At 41.2% G+C, this 22293-nt stretch overlaps 1 protein-coding gene across 2 annotated transcripts in view; it reads left to right on the top strand.

Moving 5' to 3' along the window:
* Positions 1-237: 237 nt before the first annotated feature.
* The window catches only part of galnt18a (UDP-N-acetyl-alpha-D-galactosamine:polypeptide N-acetylgalactosaminyltransferase 18a), a 303599-nt gene continuing 281543 nt past the window's right edge, over positions 238-22293 (top strand). For both annotated transcript variants that reach the window (XM_033635588.2, XM_078168258.1), the window contains exon 1: positions 238-755. In XM_033635588.2, the coding sequence (XP_033491479.2) occupies positions 509-755 (247 nt within the window). In that variant the 5' untranslated portion in view covers positions 238-508. The remainder of the gene's footprint in view (positions 756-22293) is intronic.

The following is a 22293-nucleotide window of genomic DNA, read 5'->3' as shown; positions in this document are numbered from 1 at the left end:
GACTGTCATTACCTCACCGAGGCTATCCATCACTGTATCGATGCACCTCAGCTTCCTCACATTACCCTCCTCCTCCCCTCCACCCTCTGTGTGCTCTCACTGTGAGGGGGACGGCAGAGGCGATGAGAGCCCGCCTCCTCCCCTCCTATTGGGCTGTGTGAGGACTCCAGGCTGGCGGAGGAGGAGGAGGGGTGGAGGGGGGCTGGTTGCAGCGCTGCGTCTGACAGCTTTGCAGGCTGAGCGCAGCTTGACTCGCCGGCTGCTCAGCGGGGACTCTACTTCTTGGTGTTATTACCAGAAATATTACTATTGTTAATCCGGCAGGGTAAAGTGTTTCAAGCCTCCGGAATATTTCTGTCTCAGCCGGGACCTAAGAGCGCAGAGGCGGACTGACTCCACAGCATCACAACGCTCTACTTCCATTTGGACACGTTTGTCGAGTGCGTCTTCTCCTCAATCCACCTGCCTGCGCGCGTCGGGAACAGGAAGCCCATGGAGGGATGTCGCGATGCTGTGCACAAGGAGAACTAAAACTTTGGTGTCGACATGTGTGATCCTGAGCGGCATGACCAACATCGTGTGTCTCCTCTATGTCGGCTGGATCACCAACTATGTCGCCAATAACGGAGGTCCCAAAGTTGCGGAGAGCGGCGGGGAGGCCGACAGAAACTTGGAAGAGGACAGTAAAGGGGAAACGCTGAGGATTATCGAGAGGCTCGACCGGCTGGAGAGCGTCGTCAACGAGCACATCAAAGGTCAGCACAGTGTGGTGGTGTTGTGGTGAAAGTTTGGAATGAATGTGTCAGAAGCAGCATTAGATTACTACTGAAATGACCTGAACCAGCCTGCAGAGAAAAGTATTAACTCACTGTAGATCACCAACACGTTAACTCTCTGTAGGAATACTAAACATGTCACATAAATTATTGACACACTAGTTCATTTATCCATTAGTTGACTTACAAAAATAACAACAATTCCAAATATTCACAGCTTCTAGCTACTGAAAAGTAACTTTTTTTATCTGTTTACCTGCTTTATATCAATGTAGGATGACTAATTGTTTGCCTTAAAACTGTTGGTCAGATAAACAAAGCAGTGTGAAGTTGTCACCAGGGGCTCAGGAAACTTGTGATGGGCATTTCACACTGTTCTTTAAGATTTCACACACTAAACATTTATCAATTAATTAGGAAAACAACAAACGGATTAACGGATGAGGAAGAAATAAATCAACCCTAAATTTCCTCCCTTCAGTTGCGTCACATGTAAACCTTAGTAGTTGGATAATTATTTCACTTAAGTTACAGTAATATTGAGGTGAAGTCGACTGATCTTCAACAGTGAAATGTGGTGGAAATGATGTCAGTTGTTGTTTCAACATTAAAACAACATTGAGGCAATGTTTAATTCTGATGGTCCTGAAAAAAAGTTTAACAAATGTCACATAAGTCAACATTGAAATTTTATAAATATCTGTTTCAACATTAAAATTATTTTGAAACAACATTTAAAGTTTATGAAACAACACTGCAGAATCAAGGTTGATTCATCTTTCAAAATCAAAATATAATTCAACAGTGATTCAACTGTGGTGTATGACGTTGAATCAACAGTGAATAAACATTAGAATACCAGCTGATAAAGCAATATGATAATCCAACATATGGAGCTGCAGAACCATTCCAACAAAACATAATGGTTCATTGAGGTATATCATAGTAACACGGTTGGAGTGTTACTATGTTACCCCCCAGATGTGTTTTAAGACGGGGGTCTGCAACGGTTCTCAGGCCAAGGACTCTTTAGCTGAAAGGGAGAGGTAGTAGGGACCCCCTACTACATGTATTGTACAAAATTGAATTGCATATTAAATCAGGTGGATGGAGGTTGCCAGAAGGCAGTTTCAGCCTCAGTCGTGACCTGTATTGCTTTTCAGGTAGCTGAGGGAGGAAACTTCACTTTCACAAATATAATTTGTTGCAAAGGCAAAATGTACTTTCAGACATATTTTAATTGCTGACAAGAAAATAAATGTTTAAAAAAATATCAAAAATGATCAAACAATAATTTGGCAACCCCCCTGCAGTAACTCTGAGGAGCCCGATGGGTCCCTGACCCCTTGTTGAAGACCCAGGTTTTAAGAGGTTTAAAAATACTCTACTTTCAACACATTCTCACTCCAACTTTGTCACATAACAACATTTGGTTATTGACTTCCCACGTCAAGATGTGACGTGCAAGGTACCCTGGGTGTGTTGGTTGTTGACATTCTGGACACCGTGTTAACTTCAGCCTGTTACATGCATTGTCTGTTTTCAAAATACACTTCTGTTTTCACGTGAAATGTACAGTTTGCATACAGTCTCATTTTCAAAATAAACACACTACGTTAGTACATTGCGAATTGACATTTTTTTCCTTAAACAATGAGTGCACGTGTATACTTTTAGCCTGCACATGCACATGGTCAGGTTTAGGCAACAAATGCTTCGGTTGGGTTTAAAAAAAAAAAAAAACAGGGTTTGGCTTTATGGGAAGTGAACGCCAGCCTCCACCTCAGTTGTTGGGCCCACTCACCCCATTTAGATTTTCGCCACCTTAACTTTCGTTGCTGTCCAGCGGCATTTCCCCCTGATACCACCAGCTGCCATTAAACAATAACGGTGACCTGCCATGTATCATGCTGATGTGAAAGGACAGCTTTTTTCGTCGGTGTCTAATGCCGGAAGTCACTGACCAAGTGCCAGCCTCTCATAGAGACTGAAATGCTCCAAAGCCAGGAAGTGTTGGTAGGATGGTGTCAGTCTGGAGTTGCTCATGCTCAGCCATTCAGAGCAAAACTCAAGAAGTACCCTGGCTTAGAATGTGAACACGACGCAAGTGTTTACATCTGTCCCTGTCCAATAAGTTCAGCCATACAGGATATAATCACAGCCGAGTGATGCGCATGTTTTACATCCATTATGTTGCACCATTCTTGAGCTGTAAAGACCAAGCAGCCCAGTCTCACAAAACTGTTACAACGATCATGATATTGAAGATTGGGTTTTAAATTTTGAATTATTGATCTTTCTGCATCAAGACGTAACCTTTAAGAGAGAATTGCGATGTGACTAAAAAGTATCCCCTCAAACATAGTGCATTCTGAAAAGTTCACAAAATCCTGAATTCCCTTTTTAATACTTAGAGAAATTTGAACTTGGACATCCGGAGGGAGCTCGGAGTAGAGCCGCTGCTCCTTTGCGTTGAAAGGGGTCAGTTGAGGCGGTTCGGGCATCTGATCAGGATGCCACCTGGGTGCCTCCTGCTGGAGGTGTTCTGGGCACGTCCCACTGGTAGGAGGCCCCGGGGCAGACCTAGAACACATTGGAGGGATTACATATCTCATCTGGCCTGGAAATGCCTTGTGGTCCTCCAGGAGGAGCTGGAGTGTTGCTAGGGAGAGGGATGTCTGGGGTGCTTTGCTCGGCCTGCTGCTTCCGCGACCCGGCCTTGGATAAGCGGATGAAAATGGATGGATGGATGGATGGATGGATAGAAATTTGAAGTAATTTCTCACAGTGAAACATACTGTAGTAGGGCTGCAGCTAACAATGTTTTGTCCGACCAACAGTCGGACACCCCAAAGAGTCCACTGATTCTGCACATCAAAGTCTGTTTACAGTTGTTAGAGAGTACTACTGCATATATGAAAATAGTTGTAAAGTGTTTTGTGGCTGTGGAGGAAGCTGTGTGAACTGTGATAGATTCAGGTTTGAAAATATAAAAAATTCCAGGGGGTGTGGAGTTAGAAAGAAGGGAGCTTACCAGACCTCTGTAGCCCGCTCCTCACCGCAGCTGGAGGTTAACAGCAGGAGACTGCAAGCATAACACACCCAAAACTCCAACTGAGCTGTTGGCGGTCCAGTTGCATTGTAAGTAATGTAGACACCAGGCAAGAAGAATGTGTGATATAAAAAAGATGTTATCTCTTGTACTGCATTGATTCTGATCTTGTTTATTTAACTGTGTGTGACTCAGAAAATGTAGGACAGCAATGCTAAATTATTCAAATACTCTTTAAAGAAATTACATAAACGATTAATTGCAGATTAATTTTCTGTCAGTCAATAAACAGATTAATCAACTAATCTTTTCAGCTTTTTTCCACATAAAGTCAAAGTTTCCACAGGACAAGAAAGGAGCACTTTAATTAGTCCCTCCAGGGTGTTGCGATCGCAACAATTAACACAAATTCAGGCACTCCCCAAGCATTCTGTGAGACCTTGCAATTGTGTCCAATCACAGCAACTCTACAGCAGATTTCATAATTTAAAATGGGTTAAATCTCATTTCATTGTAGAGCAGTGCACAGCGTATTGTTTCACTGAGCCCCTTCTTGCCCCTCTTTTCTCATTAATGTGAGCTCTGTGCCTGGGGTTAGGGTTAGGGGTAATTGTCAGAGATGTGATGTGTGGCTGATGTGACAGAGTCACACACACACACACACATGGTGACAGGGCTAATTGTTAGCATCACACAGCTTACATCATCCTTCACAAATAGATTCTAACTCTGTGGGATACACTGAATGCTCATGATTATAGACTCCAAATCGGAGATGACATTTTTCAGTTGCCCCTGCAATTCATTGCAAAATACGCCCATAATCATTGCAACATGCATCTGAGTTTTTTGTAGAAGCTGCCATGAAATCAGACATTTCAGACTGCAACAATCTCAGAAACTGACAGCGAAATCCTAGAGGGACTGTAGGGATGCATGATAATATCAGCATGTCATCAGTTGAGTTGCACCGATACCAGTTTAGGAAATGCCTCCGATACTGCCTAAAATGCGGTATCAGGTATCGGCGAGTACAGCCTATGACCAATCCGATACGCACGCTACAGGCAAACGAAACGGAAACGGAGCAGAGTTTAAAAAGCATTCTACTGTAGCCTTTAAAATGTCTTTTTTACCAAATTGTGTGGCTGCACTTTAACCTGTGTCTTGATCTGTGTCAACACTGGATAATAATAATATTTAAAAAAAAAAGTTTTATGGCCTTCATTCTACTGTTATGTATTTGTTTCTTAAAGCCCTAAACTTTAATTTTGAGGTGATTTTGGCGACCCTGTGGACAAAAGTGGTAGTGTTTTGCCGGAATGAAGGCTACATTTCCCATGAACTCTAGCGCGTATTGCGCCTATTTATGATAGTCACTGTTTCATTTCACTACTAGTCAAATGTAAGCAGCTAGGTAAGATGACGTGTGCCGTCTGAGTGCCGTAAATCGTTTCATCCTGGAAGCGACCTGGGGCGGACCCGGAGACAGTTTCCTAAAGGTATGGATATACACTATATAAAAATAGCTTATCTTCACACCGATGGTCTCATTTGCTGTTGTAGGTCACGCACAGACATCAGCAGAAACGAGAGACCTTTGCATATCCAGTTAAAAGTTCCTTGTAGTGGCTTTAATATTTTACATAAGAATTTAGGAGTTGAGACATACAACAATTCATATCCAATCCATTTTTATTTTACGCGCTGGTATCAAATCGGTACTCGGTATCAGCAGATACCTAAGGTTCAGGGATCGGAATCGGGATTGGGAAGGAAAAAGTGATATCGGTACATCTCTAGTCATCGGTATCGGCCGATGTCGACTTTAGAATGAAGAATCAGCCAACATGCTTTTTCTCATTTTGCACAATGAATCAACATTTTATACACTGAAAGCATTCTATTTCATGTCTCCATCTGCTGGTGGACCATCACAATAAGAGTGTGCATGCATAATATGATGTTAATTCCACTTCAGAAGAGACTTGATGATCACTAAAATTAGGTGGGGAAAAAGTGGATATGTCGATATTGGTATCAGTTATCAGTCAAATGACTTATTATATATCGGCGTACATCCCTGTATAATGTAGTAAAAAATTCCTTTGCTCCAAGGATAAATTTTTTTCTGGCTAGTGCAGAAGTTAGCATCACACTGGTACCATTGTCAAAAAGCCTATGGGATTTTTTAGGATTATTGCAGAAAATAAGGTCTGTGACAACAAATGTTTATGATCCTTACACATTTTGTTCAGCAAGATAATCTTCACAAATGAATACTACTGTCATAATTTTTGGAGGCTAAAGTCAATCACCAGCAGGAAAAAGCTAACGTTAGGCTCTAAGCGAACTAGGCTATACCTGTGGTAGGTATAGCCTAGTTAGGACACCTGTGGAAATGTTGCCACCACAACAAGGCGGTGTCCGGTGTGATGACATTCTGTAGTCTCATTTAGCAACTTGTTGGCAACTGCCTTTTCTAAGACATAAAAGTTTCAAAATTCACAAATGGGGTATTTACAGAAATATTTTCGGTTGTCGAACAAAACATATGAGTCTCTTATGCTTGTGTTAACCACAGACCTTATTTCAGGCAACCAAAAACCCATTCAAAAATTGCACTGACCTATCTCATCTCTGGGTTTTAGGACTCATTCTTGGAGCTCTCCATTTCAAGTTCCTGTAGGAGCAATACTGGTTCTTTTTAGTTCATCATAATGCTTAGTTGTAGTTTTGAGCGATGTCCAAAGTGAGAAGAGCATCAAGTCCATTGACAGTTAGTGTCCCATTTTAATGTACTATTTGTATTTGCGTCAGCGTCCCATTTATATCCCTCTCTGGCCAACTCTTCAAGTCCACCCTAAATTCAGAAATCAGATTAGGTCATTTGTCTAAAAACACAATTCAGGTCAGAGCTGGACAAACTTTTACATGTCAGGCAGAATTTACAAACTTGTTACCAGAGATACCAGATAGTACCTCATTTTGGTCTATTTACTGTCAGTGGAAGAGAATGGTTTTGTTCATTGATAAAATGTTTCAGTGATACACACACAGGACCAATAGTATTCTCCTTGGGTCCTCTATGTTTTAATTATCCTCCTCAGAGCTGTACATCAGTGAGTCAACACATTAAGAAGTGGGACAAAGTCTTCCTTTATCTTTTGCTAAATGGGACAGTACACGACTCTCTAACTGAACATAGGCTGTAGGAGAAATATGCACTGTGTCGCAGTACCGAGATGATTAACGCTGGAGCGGTGATCGGCGAGAGCTCTTCTCTAATGCCAATAGACAGCGAGAGAATGCCATTCCTTGGAAAGATAAGGGCTGTAATTTATCAAACATCTCAGAGAAAGTCTGTTGATCCAGGATTAATTTTCTGTTTCAGATGAGCTTGTTGAAAACATGCTGCTAATCAGGGAGATTGGAATAATACACGTGAGAGGGAAAACATCATTTCAGATGCAGTGATACATAAATGCTGATGCTTACAGGCACACATACAGTACATATACTGTTACACTTACAGTGCAAGGGATTACTGCATTTTTTGTGTGCCATTTTTACCTTTGCATCAGTATTCAGTGCCCAAACACTTTTAAATACACAATACTGTACACAAAAAAAGGTCGATCCAGTTTTAAAAGACTTAAGATCTAAGACTTTAGACTCTATCACTGGTATGATGCTGATGCCTGACAGAATTTCACAATTAATACTTTAACAGTCATTTCATATAAAGTATTTTAAGTATATGCTAATGAATAGACATTTCAGTCATCAAGCAGACAGGAGCAGGGTCCACTTGGACTTAACGATTAACTGATCAGCTTTTAGTGGACAAAGGTCAAGGTCACTGTGGTCTTCAATCCACCTCATTCTTGTAAATGAGATATCTTCAGAAGGCCTCAAGGGAATTTCCTGAAATTAGGCACAAACATCCACTTGGAGTCAGCAATATACTGATTAGATTTTGGTAGTCATAGGTCAAAGGTGAATGTCACTGTGACCTGGTCAGTTTCACTTTTGGGAACATCATGTCATAAAAACACCATGGGGAAATTTCCTTCAAATTTGGCACAAATGTCCACTTGGACTCAAAGATTAACTGATTAGAATTTAGCGGTCAAAGGTCAAGGTCATTGTCACCTTGTATTTGTCACATTCTCATGAAGGTTATATCTTAACTGGGCCTTGAGGGTATTTCCTCATGGCACAAATGTCCTAATGATAAACTGATTAGATTTTGGTGGTCTAAGGTCAAGATCAACATGACCTTGTAGCCATCTCACTATCAAGAATGCAATATCTCTGTTCTTCACATCTGGCATGAACGTCTTCTTGGAGTCAAGGATGAACTAATTAGCATTTGGGCAAAGATCACTGCGACCTCACAAAATATGTTTTTGGCCATAACTCAAGAATTCATATGCTAATTATGACAAATTACACAGATATTTAACAGGATAAAATGGAATGAAGGAATGACACCTGCGCTTCACCAACTGGGTGTGGCCAGGGGGATTTTGCAAGTTTGGCACACCGTATGCGATGGCGCAGCTACTCCTCTTTCCCACCTCCTGCCCTCCTACCTGCGCAAGTCGGAAAGAGGGAGGAGAGAAGGCGTGGAGTGGGTTTTACACACATCCCACCAATCAAATGAGCCCCTCTCCTCGCCCTTAAATGCGCCGCATGAAGGCGTAATGAGAGTTTACTCAATTCGCCATGGCAGAAGAGAGCAGCAGCGTCAGACGGCCAAACTTCTCCCAGGAGGAAACTGATGTTTTGGTCCGGGAGGTCCAAGCTCGCAGTGTCTGAATATACGGAACTGCGAGCAGACCTCCACGAGCTGATGATGCAAAGGTAGCCTGGGAGGAGGTCACCACAATTGTAAATCAATGTTGCGTTTCTCTCGTGCGCACGCTCTCTCTTTCTCTCTCGCAGTCTCACTCTGTTTCTTTTCTTGTGACTTTTCTAAGATGACAGATGTTGAATATATACTCCCTATCTGATGCTGTGGCTGTTTGTGGTTGGCTGAGAGGGATGTGAACTCATTAGTTTGCAGCTGTGTTAATCAAATCAGGTTGGGTTTCCATTACGCGTGCCAAACGGTGCTAATCCCCTTTGATCTGACATCAGATGTGACGGGACAGTCGATATAGAGATACATTTATGTGCTAATTGCAGATAGTTGCATTGAATAGTGTTTTTGGGTATTTATTGCATCGTTAATGTGCCTGTGCCTGCCTGTGAGGTTTTGGTGACGTGTGCGCACTGTCCGCCGGTCAGCCAAACTTCGGCTTACACCGGCTGCGCTCCCCCTGCGCTGACAATAGACCTGGTTTCAGCTGGCGAGCTTTTAGCGCACCTTCCGTGAAGCCTTTTGGCACGAAACTGTCACTGCGCCAAGCTGGATCTGTCGACACCTCCTCCCCGCCGCCACACCCATCTCAGCGTACCTTGGTCTGCCAAACTACCAAACTGAGCGCGCCTCGGGTTGCGCTGCTCGAAACTAGCTCTGCGCGGGGTTCGCCACCCTGCGCTGCACCGGGAAACTAGAGGCCTTATTATCCAAAAGGTGTAACATCATAATGTTCTGCGAAAACACTTTTTTGGCCGTTATTTAACTCAACTTCTCAGTTACAGAATTTGTGTGTAAACTGTTCGCAGATGGAAATTTACGTGCATGTCCGCATTCATCAATATTTTAGTAGCTCCGATCTTTTTGTAGCTACTAACAAAATCTACTCCTGCTCCTGATCACTTGTAGTGCTTGTGTAAATTTAGTAAAGCACATAAATATTGCTTGTCACTATTGGAAATTACAATTTTAACTCGTATTGCGCTCTGTTATGTATACAATACACAGATGCCTTTGAAACATGTAATCTTAACATGACAAAATATTAAAAATATAACACATTTAGTTAAATTAGTTGGCAATTAGCAGGTTTAAGATCCAGATTAGGTTCATGACTGTGAATTATTTATGTAAATCGACTCAATAGATTACACGTTCTTTCTACATGTTGAATGATGATAATAAAAATATCCATAAGGATAGCTGGATCACAGCCTCTTCGGCCTCTGTGCCTGGGTTCAGCAGGAGCAGCTGAAAGAATTATTTGAGACAACACGTTTTGTTTTTTGTTTTTTGTTTTTATTGTGGCTTTTTGATCATTTGAATGAATAAATCTGATTTGAAAAATGTTTAATTTATGTTGTAAAAAACAGAGCTTTAGGCTATTAAGATTCAAATAATTTGAAGATGATGCATACAAAACTGCTGTAGGCTATATGTTATCCGTATCATTTGTTAAATTAATGTTAAATAGCTCTACATTCCGACGGGTCCATGTCATTGGTTTGACAGCCCATTGGTTCGACATCCCATTAGTCCGACTGTCCGCGGTGCTGAACGGCTCGCGGCGGGCGTATGGTGCGCCATGAGTGCGGCTTATGAGTTTGTCACTTTCTTTTTCATTTTAACCCACACCATGATCTTTTCCTGACCCTAACCAAGTGTTTTTGTGCCTAAACCTAACCAGACCTTAACCACAGGGCATCATGATGATTTCGGAACGGACTTCGGAACAATGAGTTTAATATGGTCGGAACAATGGGATGTCGAACCAATGGGCAGTTCCCATTCCGACAGCCATCACTGATTTAGAGTTTATCCATTACGCACAAAACATCTCTGGTTTCCCGTTCCCACTTCATTCAAAACCCCACAAATGGTGACCGCTGTATTTTTTTTGTGTGTGCTTATGCATTTCTTTGCCTCCAGTTTCATATCAAGGCATTTACTCTTCACCTCTGACATGGTTCTTTGTACTATGGAGACAACATTAACAGCATCTGTTGCCTCCCTCCAGGCCTTCGCTTTGCCTGTCCCTGTCACACCACTACTAACTGAAGAAAATAAAATGTTTTTTCTTAAGTCCACTTCACCCAAAATTATTTCTTTGTTTGCGCCATGACTGACAGGTTGACTGGATTCACCTACACCTCCTTATATGGTGGTCATTGGTTATTCATGGGCGGGGATTTTGCTAATTGCTGATTACCGAGAGTGCGCTGTCACTTTACGATGGATTGAGATTCATGATCATACACACGTGTTTACAATCAAATCTGAGTTTCCCGCGGTGTTCCTGAATCCGGAGTAGATTTTTAGTAGAGTAGGCTTTTATGTGCAAATCTACACACAGATTTACTCACTTTTCATGAATGAGACCCAGTGAGTCTTTCAAACTCCGTGCCAATTAATTTTAAACAATGCTCCAGCGCTGCTTGTACAAAGACAGTATTTTGTGGTGGCGTGTCATAGCATTGCAGCATTAAAGGGGCAAAAATTAGCGCATCCACCCTGATGTTGTGCCATATTTCCATCACTGCAGATCAGAGCTGATAGGAGCTAGATTGCTAATTACCTGTGACTACTTAGAGTCATCCCAGGAATGAATGCCAGTTGTAACCTTTCCTATTTATTACAACAGCCAGATTTTATTGTCCAGTGGGAAAGGGGCTGTAGAGTACCTCAGCCAACAAGTTACTGCTTTTAGACACTTCAAGTACCTGCATTCTTTACGTCATTGTATCAGTTTCTCTGGAAATAAAGGGACGTAAAATCTAAACTAAATCCAAATGTGAACAAAGCCAGCTGTTAGGTCACAGTGCCGGCCTACAACAGGGTGCACTCAGTTTCCACTCTGGATGGGGATTGTAAATTGCTATTGTCCCACTGATTAAACAAGTGTGAGAAGATAAATAGAGGACATTATCTTGCTCCCTGAGGTAAAGGATGAGATGCAAATCTAAGAAACTTTTACACACACCTGTATTGCTGATTTACACTAACTTCAGTATTTTCTAATGCAGCACTTTGGATCCTTGTAACTATTCAAAGTGCAGCTCCTCTTTGTGCTGAGAAAGGTTGGTATGATACAAAGCACACCACTCATCATTAACATGGAGAATGGCAGACTGATGGTGTACTGAACTGTTCAGAAGTGCTAATAGAATCTGCATAGGCTGCGGGGTTACAGCGGGTGAGTAAATTTAGCCGCCGGAGTGCTTGGCACACTCCTCTCCTCCACTCCGCCCGGTCCTCGAAGCTGGTGCCAGATTACATTATCAGCCAGAGGCTGATGTGTTTATGTGTTTATGCTTTGTCACTGATACAAAAAGACCAGACTGCGGAACCAACATGCAGGTTTGAATGAGAATAATGCAATCAGAGTAATACACTGTAGGTAGGCAGTTGAGAAAATATAAACTACACTTTGATTAAAAAAAAAAGAAGAAAACATTCATTCACTGACTCTGAACTGGAGTGTCTGAATGAGTGTTATATGAGCATATTACTGATACTCTCAAGTGCTTAATGTTCCTGTACATCTAAAAATATGGTGGTGTAGTCACAATTCAATGTGCTAGCTCTATGTTGTGTCACTTCATGAGCTCAGACATGGCATATTGTCTCTAATTCTGAACTAACTACCAAAGTTCAAACTGTAGAATTATGATGTGTTCAATCTTAAATAAAATATGCCATTAAAATAGACAGAATAAAATAGATATGCATATAAATAAATAAAGACAGATGAAATATCCCAAATAAATTGTGACATTTAATTCAATTAAAACTCAACTCATTATTATGAAAGGTAGTTCAATCTTTGAGTTTTTATGCCTTCATGTTGGCAATAGCTGTGGCTGGAGGCATTATGTTTTTGGGTTATTAATCCCATTCTTGTAAACACAATATCTCAAGAACACCTTGAGGGATTTTTTTTTTCAAATTTGGCACAAATGTCCACTTAGACTTAACAATTAACAGATTAGATTTTGGTGGTCAAAGGTTAAGGTCACTGTGACCTCGGTTCGTCTCATTCTTGTAAATGCGATTTACTCATCACCGTGAGGTGTTTTTTTTTTTTTTTTTCTCTTCAAATCTGGCACAAATGTTCAATTGGACTCAAGGATGAACTGATTAGATTTTGGTGTTCAAAGGTAAAGGTCACTGTGACCTTGCAGCCATCCCATTCTCATTAACAGGCTATCTCAAGAACACCTTGAGTGAATTTCTTCAAACTTGGAACAAACGTCTACTCGAACCCAACAATGAACTCATTAGAATTTGATAGTCAAAAATCAAGGTCACTGTGACCTTGCATCCATCGAATTCTCATAAATGCAACATCTCAAGAAGGCCTTAAAGGAAGTTTCCTCACATTTAGCATAAATGTAAACTTGGACTCAAGAATGACCTGATCAGAATTTGACGGTTGAACATCAAAGGTCAAGTTCACTCTAACCTCACAAAATATATTCTTGGCCATAACTCAAGATTTCATACTTATTTATAATTATGGGGGGTTGGTGACGCATCCATTTTTTTTACATACATGGATGTAAACTGGTAGTGAAAAACTTGAATGGTTCGCAAAGGCATATGACTGCGTTAGTTTTTTCATTATAAAAATATTTATTTTAAAATCACCTTTTTCAAAAGTTGGTTCGTATTTCACAATGGCACTGATTCTTAAAGACACTGTGTTATTTTAATCACTTTTCATGATTTTGCAGTTGGTACGTATCCCTGCTCCCTCAGGTCTGAGCTCAGCCCAGCTAATTAGCAAGCTCCTGTTGGTTACAACAACCGAAGAGAAAGGCATTTCGTGTTTTTATTCTTTAGAGTTGTGTGTCTTTCCCTTAGGATGTGTTTGGACATGGTAGTAACATGTGAAAGTGAAACATGAAAATAATCAAATAAACTGAACTTAAATGCCACATTTGTGCAGACACATACTCACACTCTCCAGTCAGACTCTTGGAAGGGGTCAGAATAATTTTCTGTGATAGGGTTTTTCAGATTGTCTTTTACCATTTTGAGGTCCTCAACACCTGTGACACCGGCAATTCTTGGTTTGACATATTTGGTCCTCGGTCTGTTCCTGCAGTAAAGACATTTGAGGACAAGTTCACTTCATTTTCACGCCAGCTAAACACCTAAACCTGGGATAGCCATTTTCATTTTTGCAAAAATTGGGGGAAATAGCATTTACTTAGTCTTCAAGTGTATCAGAATGAAAGGTGAGGGGTAGTGACTGGTGACAGCACCATTGTAATGAAGAGTGATGTTATGTATTAAATAAAATTAAATTTTGACTGGGAAAATAACTGAAATAAAAAAGAAAAAGAGTTATTTTTAAATAAACCATTGTATGATGATATTAAATCGAACGCCAATGAAAATACTTATTTTGAAAAAAATAAATAAAATAATACTTCAAAATAATGAGAAGACTGATTTTTTGTAAACAATTTGTAGATTTAACTCTTTACTCATATGACTGTGTATGTCATAATGTCTTATTTATTTATGTGCTGTTGAACATGTTGGGGCTCCATATGGAATAACGTCCAAATTCAGTTTTAGGGTGGATTGTCCTTTTATCTGTCTAAGCAGAAATAAGAAGTCCTGGTTCTGTTGAAGGTGTCAGGTGCCATGTTCCATCGCTGGCTACGCTGAGGCAGAGTCTCAGACAGGGAGAGACTCGGGTCATGAAACAGTGCATATTTTAAGACATTTGTTTACAGCCATTCATTTCCACACTGCAGGGCTGCTTAGATGTGAGATACACAAGATTAAGAGCATGAGAATAATTATTCCTCAAACATAAAATAGGTTGTTGGCTGCAATTCTTCCTTTCAGCCTTCTGCATTTTCAGAGGATCTGTCTCCTCACATGTGATGTCGCGTTTTGATCCGTGTTCTGCATTGTTTGTTTCTATCCAGCCAAGTACAATCTTATTTTTAGTAAGCTCTTTATGAGTCATTGCAAGTTGATCCATGTTGACAGTCTACTGAAGAGGAGGAGTGCGCAGGGTGGAGGGTGGACTTCTGAGCATGTTCGTGTGTGCATCACAGTGTAAGTTGCGTGTCTGGTGTGTCATCAAAGATACATGGCAGTGGTGAGAGGTCTGATGTGGATGTCACAGTTTGCCTATAGAGCCTGTGTTTCACTGCGTGAAGAACACCATCACTGTAAACATCCTGACATCAGGAGGTTCAGGCTGCCATGACACTGTAACACACAGGTGCACTGGGACGTTTGTACACAGAAATCAGTCCTTTTTTGGCTCGGTGCTCTGGATTTTCCCTGCCAGGTGCACTCTAAGATGCCTGAGGATAATGCAGAATAATGCAATTTAGAAAAAGAGCATGAAGGAGAAAAAAACACACTGATGTAATTTGACATCCAAAGGAACTGGATCATCCCTAGAGCTAAATTGGTTATATATTAAACTAAAAGGAGAATCAGAGAGCACAGACCTCCACCAAGGCCCCTTTCTTGCAGTGTTAACGAAAGTGAAAAATGATTTGTGTATCTGCCCCATTATTCCAATCCACTTCAAAATTTAATGGGTTCTTTCTTGGGCCCGGCTACCCCTTCCATCAAGTTTCATGAAAATCAGGCCAGCAGTTTTTCCATAATCCTGCTGACAAACAAACTGAAAACATAACCTCCTAGGCCGAGATAATCAAGAGTGACTTCTGTTCTTGTGAATGTTAAAGACCTCCCCTCCCTCACTTGCATCTGCACCCTCACACCACTGAAATTCAAAGGGAAGGTGCCGGGTAGGGTGTGATGACTTAGCACTGGATACACTTCTGTATTCTGGTTTTCGTCTGTCAGATGGAGGATGTGTGATGCTTGCAATTCCAGAGGTGTCACTTTCTTCAGATTAAAGCTCCATGACTTTTTTGCACCTCCTCTGTTACATGGCTCTGATCCTTGACAGCAGTGTGCAGATTATTAGGTTATGTTTCAGGGGAGCTCACCCCTAGCATCGAATGTTGGAGATTTGTGACGCAGGATCCAAAATTGCGCCCAGATCCTGCCCAGAAGTAATGATGGATTTAAATCTGATCACCAGAGACTATGTACACTCAGGATAAACTTTCATTCAATATTAAAGAAAGTCTTCTTTTTGTCTTCATGTGTTTTTTGGCCTGTATCAGAATTTATTCCCTTTTGTTTATAAAGTATTCCTTATAGGGCTTTTTGCAGGGCGCTGACAAACCACAAGCCGTCAGTCTGCCGTCGCTCGATGTCAGGCCATTGCCCTAGTTTTTGCAGTGTGTCACACACTGTTAACACTAGGAGTGGTAATCACTAGAGAGCCAGTTATGATATTATAACAATATTTTAGTGATTTTAAATGTTTTATCATATTCTAAATAGGGCTGTTTGATTAATCGGATTTTAATCTAGATTACAATTTGGGCTTTCAGCGATTATGAAAACAAAATCGACATAAAACAATTATGCGCTTCATGTCAGTACTCTCGTTGTCTTGTGTTGCAAATCAAACGCACCCGGAAGCCGCACATGCGCAATACTGCCTCCTCTCCTCTATTGACTCCACGAGCCAGTCAAGTAGGTGAAATTGAATAATGCAAGGGGCAGGTGATCACCGAAGATTTCAAAAACAGTGTGCAGAAAATGGCAGAGGGAGAGAGGTTGGTCTGTATGTATGTGTGTGTGTGTGTGTGTGTGCGCGCGCATGCGCACATCAGGGCCAAACTCCGCCGTGCACAATACAGAGAGCAGAGGAGAATTGTAAATGCGCGACTACGTGGAGACAGAAATGACATGCCGTCGTGTACATAAGTCATCACGTGCGCCGCATAATCGTGATTTCAATTTTGACCAAAATAATCGTGATTATGATTTTTTCCATAATCGAGCAGCTCTAATTCTGAGTATATTGCAATATATTACGGTCATTTGTCAACATCTGTTTTATGTTGAGGTGGCTGTGGCTGTGGCTCAGAGGTAGAGTGGGTCGTCCACCAATCGGAAGATCAGTGATGCGATCCCCGGCTCCTCCAGTCTGCATGTCGAAGTATCCTTGAGCAAGATACTGAACCCCAAATTGCTCCCGATGATGCTTCCATCGGTGTGTGAGTGAGTTTAAAAAAACACTGAGTAGCATGTGGCACCTTGTATGGTAGCCTCGGCCACCAGTGTATGAATGTGTGTGTGAATGGGTGAATGTGACTCGAAGTGTAAAAAGTTGTGGACTGAAAAACCCATTTCAGTCAGGACCACTTTAGTCAAAGATAACTTTATTTCCATTTGCAGTATTATATTTGCCGTTATGACTCCGTTCAGGAGCCTCTCTGCCTCTCCTAGGCCTATGCAGAAAACAGAGAGAGCACACCTTTCCGCCCTTCCACACGCCTATGTGGAAAGCCTGAAAGCAGAGAGAACACACCTCTCTGCCCGTCCATGCGCCTACACAGAAAGCCTAACGCAGGGAGAGCAGCAGCAAAGACCCCCTGGGAACAGAACATAGCCAGCATCAATGACAAACAGAAATGACATTGATAAGTCAGACACAGCATGAAAAACAGGAGGTGGGGTGAAGGCAGGTTGCAAAGTGGCTTGCAGAGGAAGCAGTAACAGTAGGCAGGCCTGAGCAGTTTAAATAAGGCGCCATGAATGAGATTTGCCATTTGGTTGCATAGAAAGGCATCATGCAATCTATTAGCTGACTTCCTTGCATTAATCAGCTGCTCCATCAGTTGATTGGGCTGCTTGAGCTCAGCTGATGTAGCTGGGATGTGAGCTGAACTTGACATCTTGTCCTGCCTGAACTAAAGCTCCACTCAATTTGATTTTATTATTCAAGTAGGCTTCCAGATGTTTGATTTATAGTTCATTAAAAAAAATTGATACTTGGTATCATGCAAAATATCACTGTGTCTATCTTTCCCCCACCCTGCTTGGCACTAGCTGGCCCTTGTCGACTGTTTTTCACCTGATTCAGTATGTTGAATCTACGGTAGAGCCCGTCAGTGACAGAAATCACTCTGATTGGCAGTTCAGCTCAGAACACAAGGAAGAGAAATGGAGGTGAGAAAGGCAAAGAAATGGCTGAAGTTAAGAGGGCTTGAGATGAAATCAAACTTGAGTTCTTTAGCAGAAGCAGTTCATAATTGTTTGCGTTATTGTTCACTAACTCATGAATGATATAATTTGCTCTCTCAACATTGGGTTGTGTTGTTAATGTGGCTAACTAGCATCTTTAGTCTGTCTTGTCGATCTTTGGGTTTCCATTTTTGAATGATGACATCTGCCATCTCCTGGTATGAAGGGTTATTTCTGCTCACACAGGCGCAGAACGCATGTACTAGTTGGCCTTTGGCTGCAACCTTTTGGTGCAGCACTCAGCCCTTGCTGCCACTAGTTCATTGATGTCGCTTTGGTGTGTCTTGGCCTTTAAATGTCAAGAAATATCCAATTGCTTGTATCATTTTCTTTTTTTCTGAATCTTTAGTTGTATTATTTATGCACAAACAGCACAAACAATAGCATCATAGTTTTGGAGATGCAAGATTTGATCTTGCATAATATCATCAGAAACTTAGAAGTAGGAGCAAAAGTATCAACCTCTTGGCACTTTTACACAAGTATTGTCTTTGTACATTATACATTACATTTATCCACAAAAGGTTTTGTGAATGCAGCTGGCAAAACACAGACACCACCATTCCTCAGTTGCTTTTACATTATTTGTTTTATATGTTTATAGTATCAGTTATTCAAACTCATTTTCTACACTTGAGTTTAGATGTCAAAGCCCTTTCAGGCAACAGCCACATTTGCTGAGATTAAGGTCTTTAAGGTGAATTTACCTGTGCAGCTAGTATGCACCTGTAAGTTAACCATCATCAGGTTGTGTCAAAAGCTGCTAAAATCCACATTTATCCTTTGTGCTTGGGTTGGTCACACCTGCTCAATGTGTTAGAACAATTTTTTTGCTTACCAGGCTGAAGTCTGCCTCCAGTAACAGTGTTATTCTGTGTTCATGGAGACAGTTTGGCAATGTAAAATGAATGTAATTTGTGCACCACTTAAATCAATTAAATTAAAGAGCAAAAGGCTCACATTTCACTCTTGCTTTACTGTGACTACCAGTTGTACACTCAATCCCTCAGTCTATTTTCAAATTACTCTTATGATCCAGGGTTTTTGTTTGTAGTTTGTTCTGTGTTTAGTTTTGAGAATCACTCTCCTTATGTGTCATATCTTGTTTTACTTCCTGTCTTTATGTGTTTTCCCACCTGTTTTGCTATGCATCCATGCTGGCAACAGCCACAACTAGAGACATAATGTTTTCGGGTTGTCCATCTGTCCATGGCACAAACCTCCACTTGGGCTCAAATATGAACTGATTAGATTTTGGTGGTCAAAGGTCAAGGTCACTATGACCTTATCTCTCTCATTCTTGTGAATGCAATACCTCAATAGGACTTTGGGGGACTTTGGCGGTCAAAGTTTACTATGACCTTGCTTCCATCTCATTCTTAAGACCACAGTATCTCAAAAAGGCCTTGATGGAATTTCTTCAAATTTAACACGAACGTCCACTTTGACTCAAGAATGAACTGATCAGATTTTAGTGGTCAAAGATCAAGGTCACTGTGACCTCACAAAACATATTTTTGTCTGTATCTTAAGAATTCATATGCCAATTATGACAAAATTTCACACAACTGTCTGACAGGATAAACTGATGAGGTGATGACTTTTTATATCCAAAAGATCAAAGGTTAACATCACTGTGACATCATAATGTTCTGCATAAAACACTTTTCTGGCTATCACTCAACGTCATACCTCAGGAACAGAAAGGGAGACATTTGGTCAGATACTCAGTTAGTGCAAGCTGTTTCAGCATTAAATCACTGAGCTGTACCTGCTGCCTCATCATCTGTGTTTTAAAAAACACTAAAACTAAATTAAAATTCTCATGACAAAACTAGAAGAAAATCAAAATAATCAAATAACTAAATTCTCTAATATACATTTCCAAAAAGACCTAGACTAGAAGAAGATATACTTCATTAATCCCGAGGGGAAATTCACTTTTGTCATTCTGCTGTCATATACACACAGGCCTAAAATACACACATGTGCACAAACACTGGTCAGGACAGGTTCGCCAAGCAGTTGGGGGTTCGGGGACTTGCTCCAGTTCATTTTGGCAGTGTGCAGGAAGTGAACTGGCACCTCTCCAGCTACCAGTCCACACTCCATATTTGGTCCGTATGGGGACTGAACTGGTGACCCTCCAGTTTATAAGCCAAGTACCTAATAACTGAGCTACTGCCGCCCTTACAACTACAACTACATCAAAATTACATTTCTTTAATGAACATGGACAGAATGGTTTGACCAATTTAGAAAATTGCTTTAGATTTGTGCTTAGGCAGGCAGAGAACACTTCCACCAAAGGAAATTCAAAATTTCAGTTGCAGGGACAAATTGGTTAAGGAAGGGGACTGTGCACTCACACCCACAGGAGACTCATAATAGACTCTACCCTAACCACAGAGACTCTCTGCAGTAGTTTGTGGGTTTGACCTGACATACATGTGCAGACAGAAATATGAACAAGTCATGCACACACACATACAAGACACGACACAACACACACACACACACACACACACACACACACACACACACACCTCCTCTAAATCCCAAATGCAGTAAAGTGCAAGCTGCTAATTTAGCCACTCATGCATACACTTGTCTCATCCCATAAGCAGGAAGTGTGTAAGGACGTGTGTTTGTGTGCTGTGTTTTTATGTGTGTCTTTGTGAAATGGTATACTTTGAAATCTGTGTGTTTGTCCTGACACACAAGTTATCCTGCAGGAGACGACTCTTTTACAGTGGCAGGCTGCATGACGGAGCCTGTTCACATTTCACACACGATGCGTCCAACACGGAATCTAACACTTAGTGAAGTTGCCACTGTCACTCACTGTCTTCTTAACCCCTCAGTGTATCTCCCTGCGGCTGCATTACTATACCACAGGGAGGCTATCCGTGGTGCTGCCTCTCGTCCTCTAGTTAGGCTTTGGAAAGACAATTGCAGGCTGCCAGCCCCATAAAGTTGTCATTTGGGGGACTGTAGGAAATGTCTGACACATTTGGTGTCAGGTTTTGGCTTAAAGTAGTGTTTCTCAAGGATGGATGGGCTATGCCAAAATGTTGAAGATAATCAAGCATGCTTTGGGGATGTTTTTCTTAAGCTTGAACTGGGGCTTAAGGCCCAGTCAGTGGGCTGACCTGAAGAGGCGTGTGTACAGGAGATGCCCTCACAGTCTGACAGAGTTGGAGTGCTTTTGCCAGAAATAGTGTGCAAATGATGCAAAGTCAGGATGTGGCACGCTGATAGACTCCTACCCAAAAAGATGCTGTAATTCAATTAAAAGGTGCTTCAACCAAGTGTTAGTTTAAGGGTGTGCACACGTATGCAACCAGGTTATTATAGGTTTTTATTTTTTTTATATTTTTCCCCCCTTAAAGATTTGCATGGTTTTCAACTGTATTGTACAGGTTATAAATCTCATTAAAGGTTAAAAATAAAAATAAAATAAAAAATTGAAATGATTTATCTTGGTCTCTTTTTTTTTTTTACATAAAAAGCCTGGCATTTTAACAGGGGTGTGTAGACTTAAATCCACTGTATATGGTCAGATTGCATTACGTTCTCTTCAGCTTACAGGTCACAGTGTTTTTTGTTGCTATGTGTGCACTCAGTTTTCCCTGTTGTTGAATAAATCTGACCAAAATCTCTCTCCCCCTTTTACCAGACCACAAAGAATTAGCAAGCCAGTGCGCCCACTATCCCTCTGCCTCACTCCCTGTCGCTAGGGGACGTTCCCCTAGGAGGAAAGTGATTGAAAGCTCCACTAACGGACAATCACTGGCAGCTGTAGCAACTTGAAGTGCAAACCTCTGCGTCGGGGGTCACAGCAGGCTGGTTGCAATTAGTAACATTAACCTTTATTCATCCACTCTTTATCACAGAAATCTTGGAAGCCGAGGAGCCCTTTTCACACCTCTGTGAAGTTACCGTACTTCATTAAGTTACACACATTTTGAAGTTACTAGTATTCCAGTCACAAACTATTATTCTGTCTGTTAGAGGTGGAACTTATCACCTAATTTATCTTTTTCATCACTGCCCCTGCTGCCTGTTCTTTATGCCCCGCTAACATCAGTGGAGATTTACTTTTAGCTCCCCATATTGTAGCTGTGCCTTCACGTCTGCTGCCCTGCAGCTAAATACCAGACTCCAGCTCTTAGGGAAAACCATCACACACAGTCAGATTTCCCTCCATGCTGGGATAAAGTCATCACAAAGAGTCAGGGGACATGCAGGCAACTTTCTGAGCTCTAATGATATTTGTCCACATAGCACTGGCATAAACTTAGTGAAATATACCCTGAGGCCTTTCTTCCAGCTCTCTGTGGGTGTGTTCATTTTTTTTACACTATTATTTAATGACATTTAACCTTTGTCAAAAAAGTTATTTAAGAATTAAGAGTCTACTTGATTGCATTTCATTATAATAGAACTTT

This window comes from Epinephelus lanceolatus, chromosome 5 (assembly GCF_041903045.1).
Source record: "Epinephelus lanceolatus isolate andai-2023 chromosome 5, ASM4190304v1, whole genome shotgun sequence".
Classification (NCBI taxonomy): Eukaryota; Metazoa; Chordata; class Actinopteri; order Perciformes; family Serranidae; genus Epinephelus; species Epinephelus lanceolatus.
This window is presented reverse-complemented; position numbering and strand designations above follow the sequence as displayed.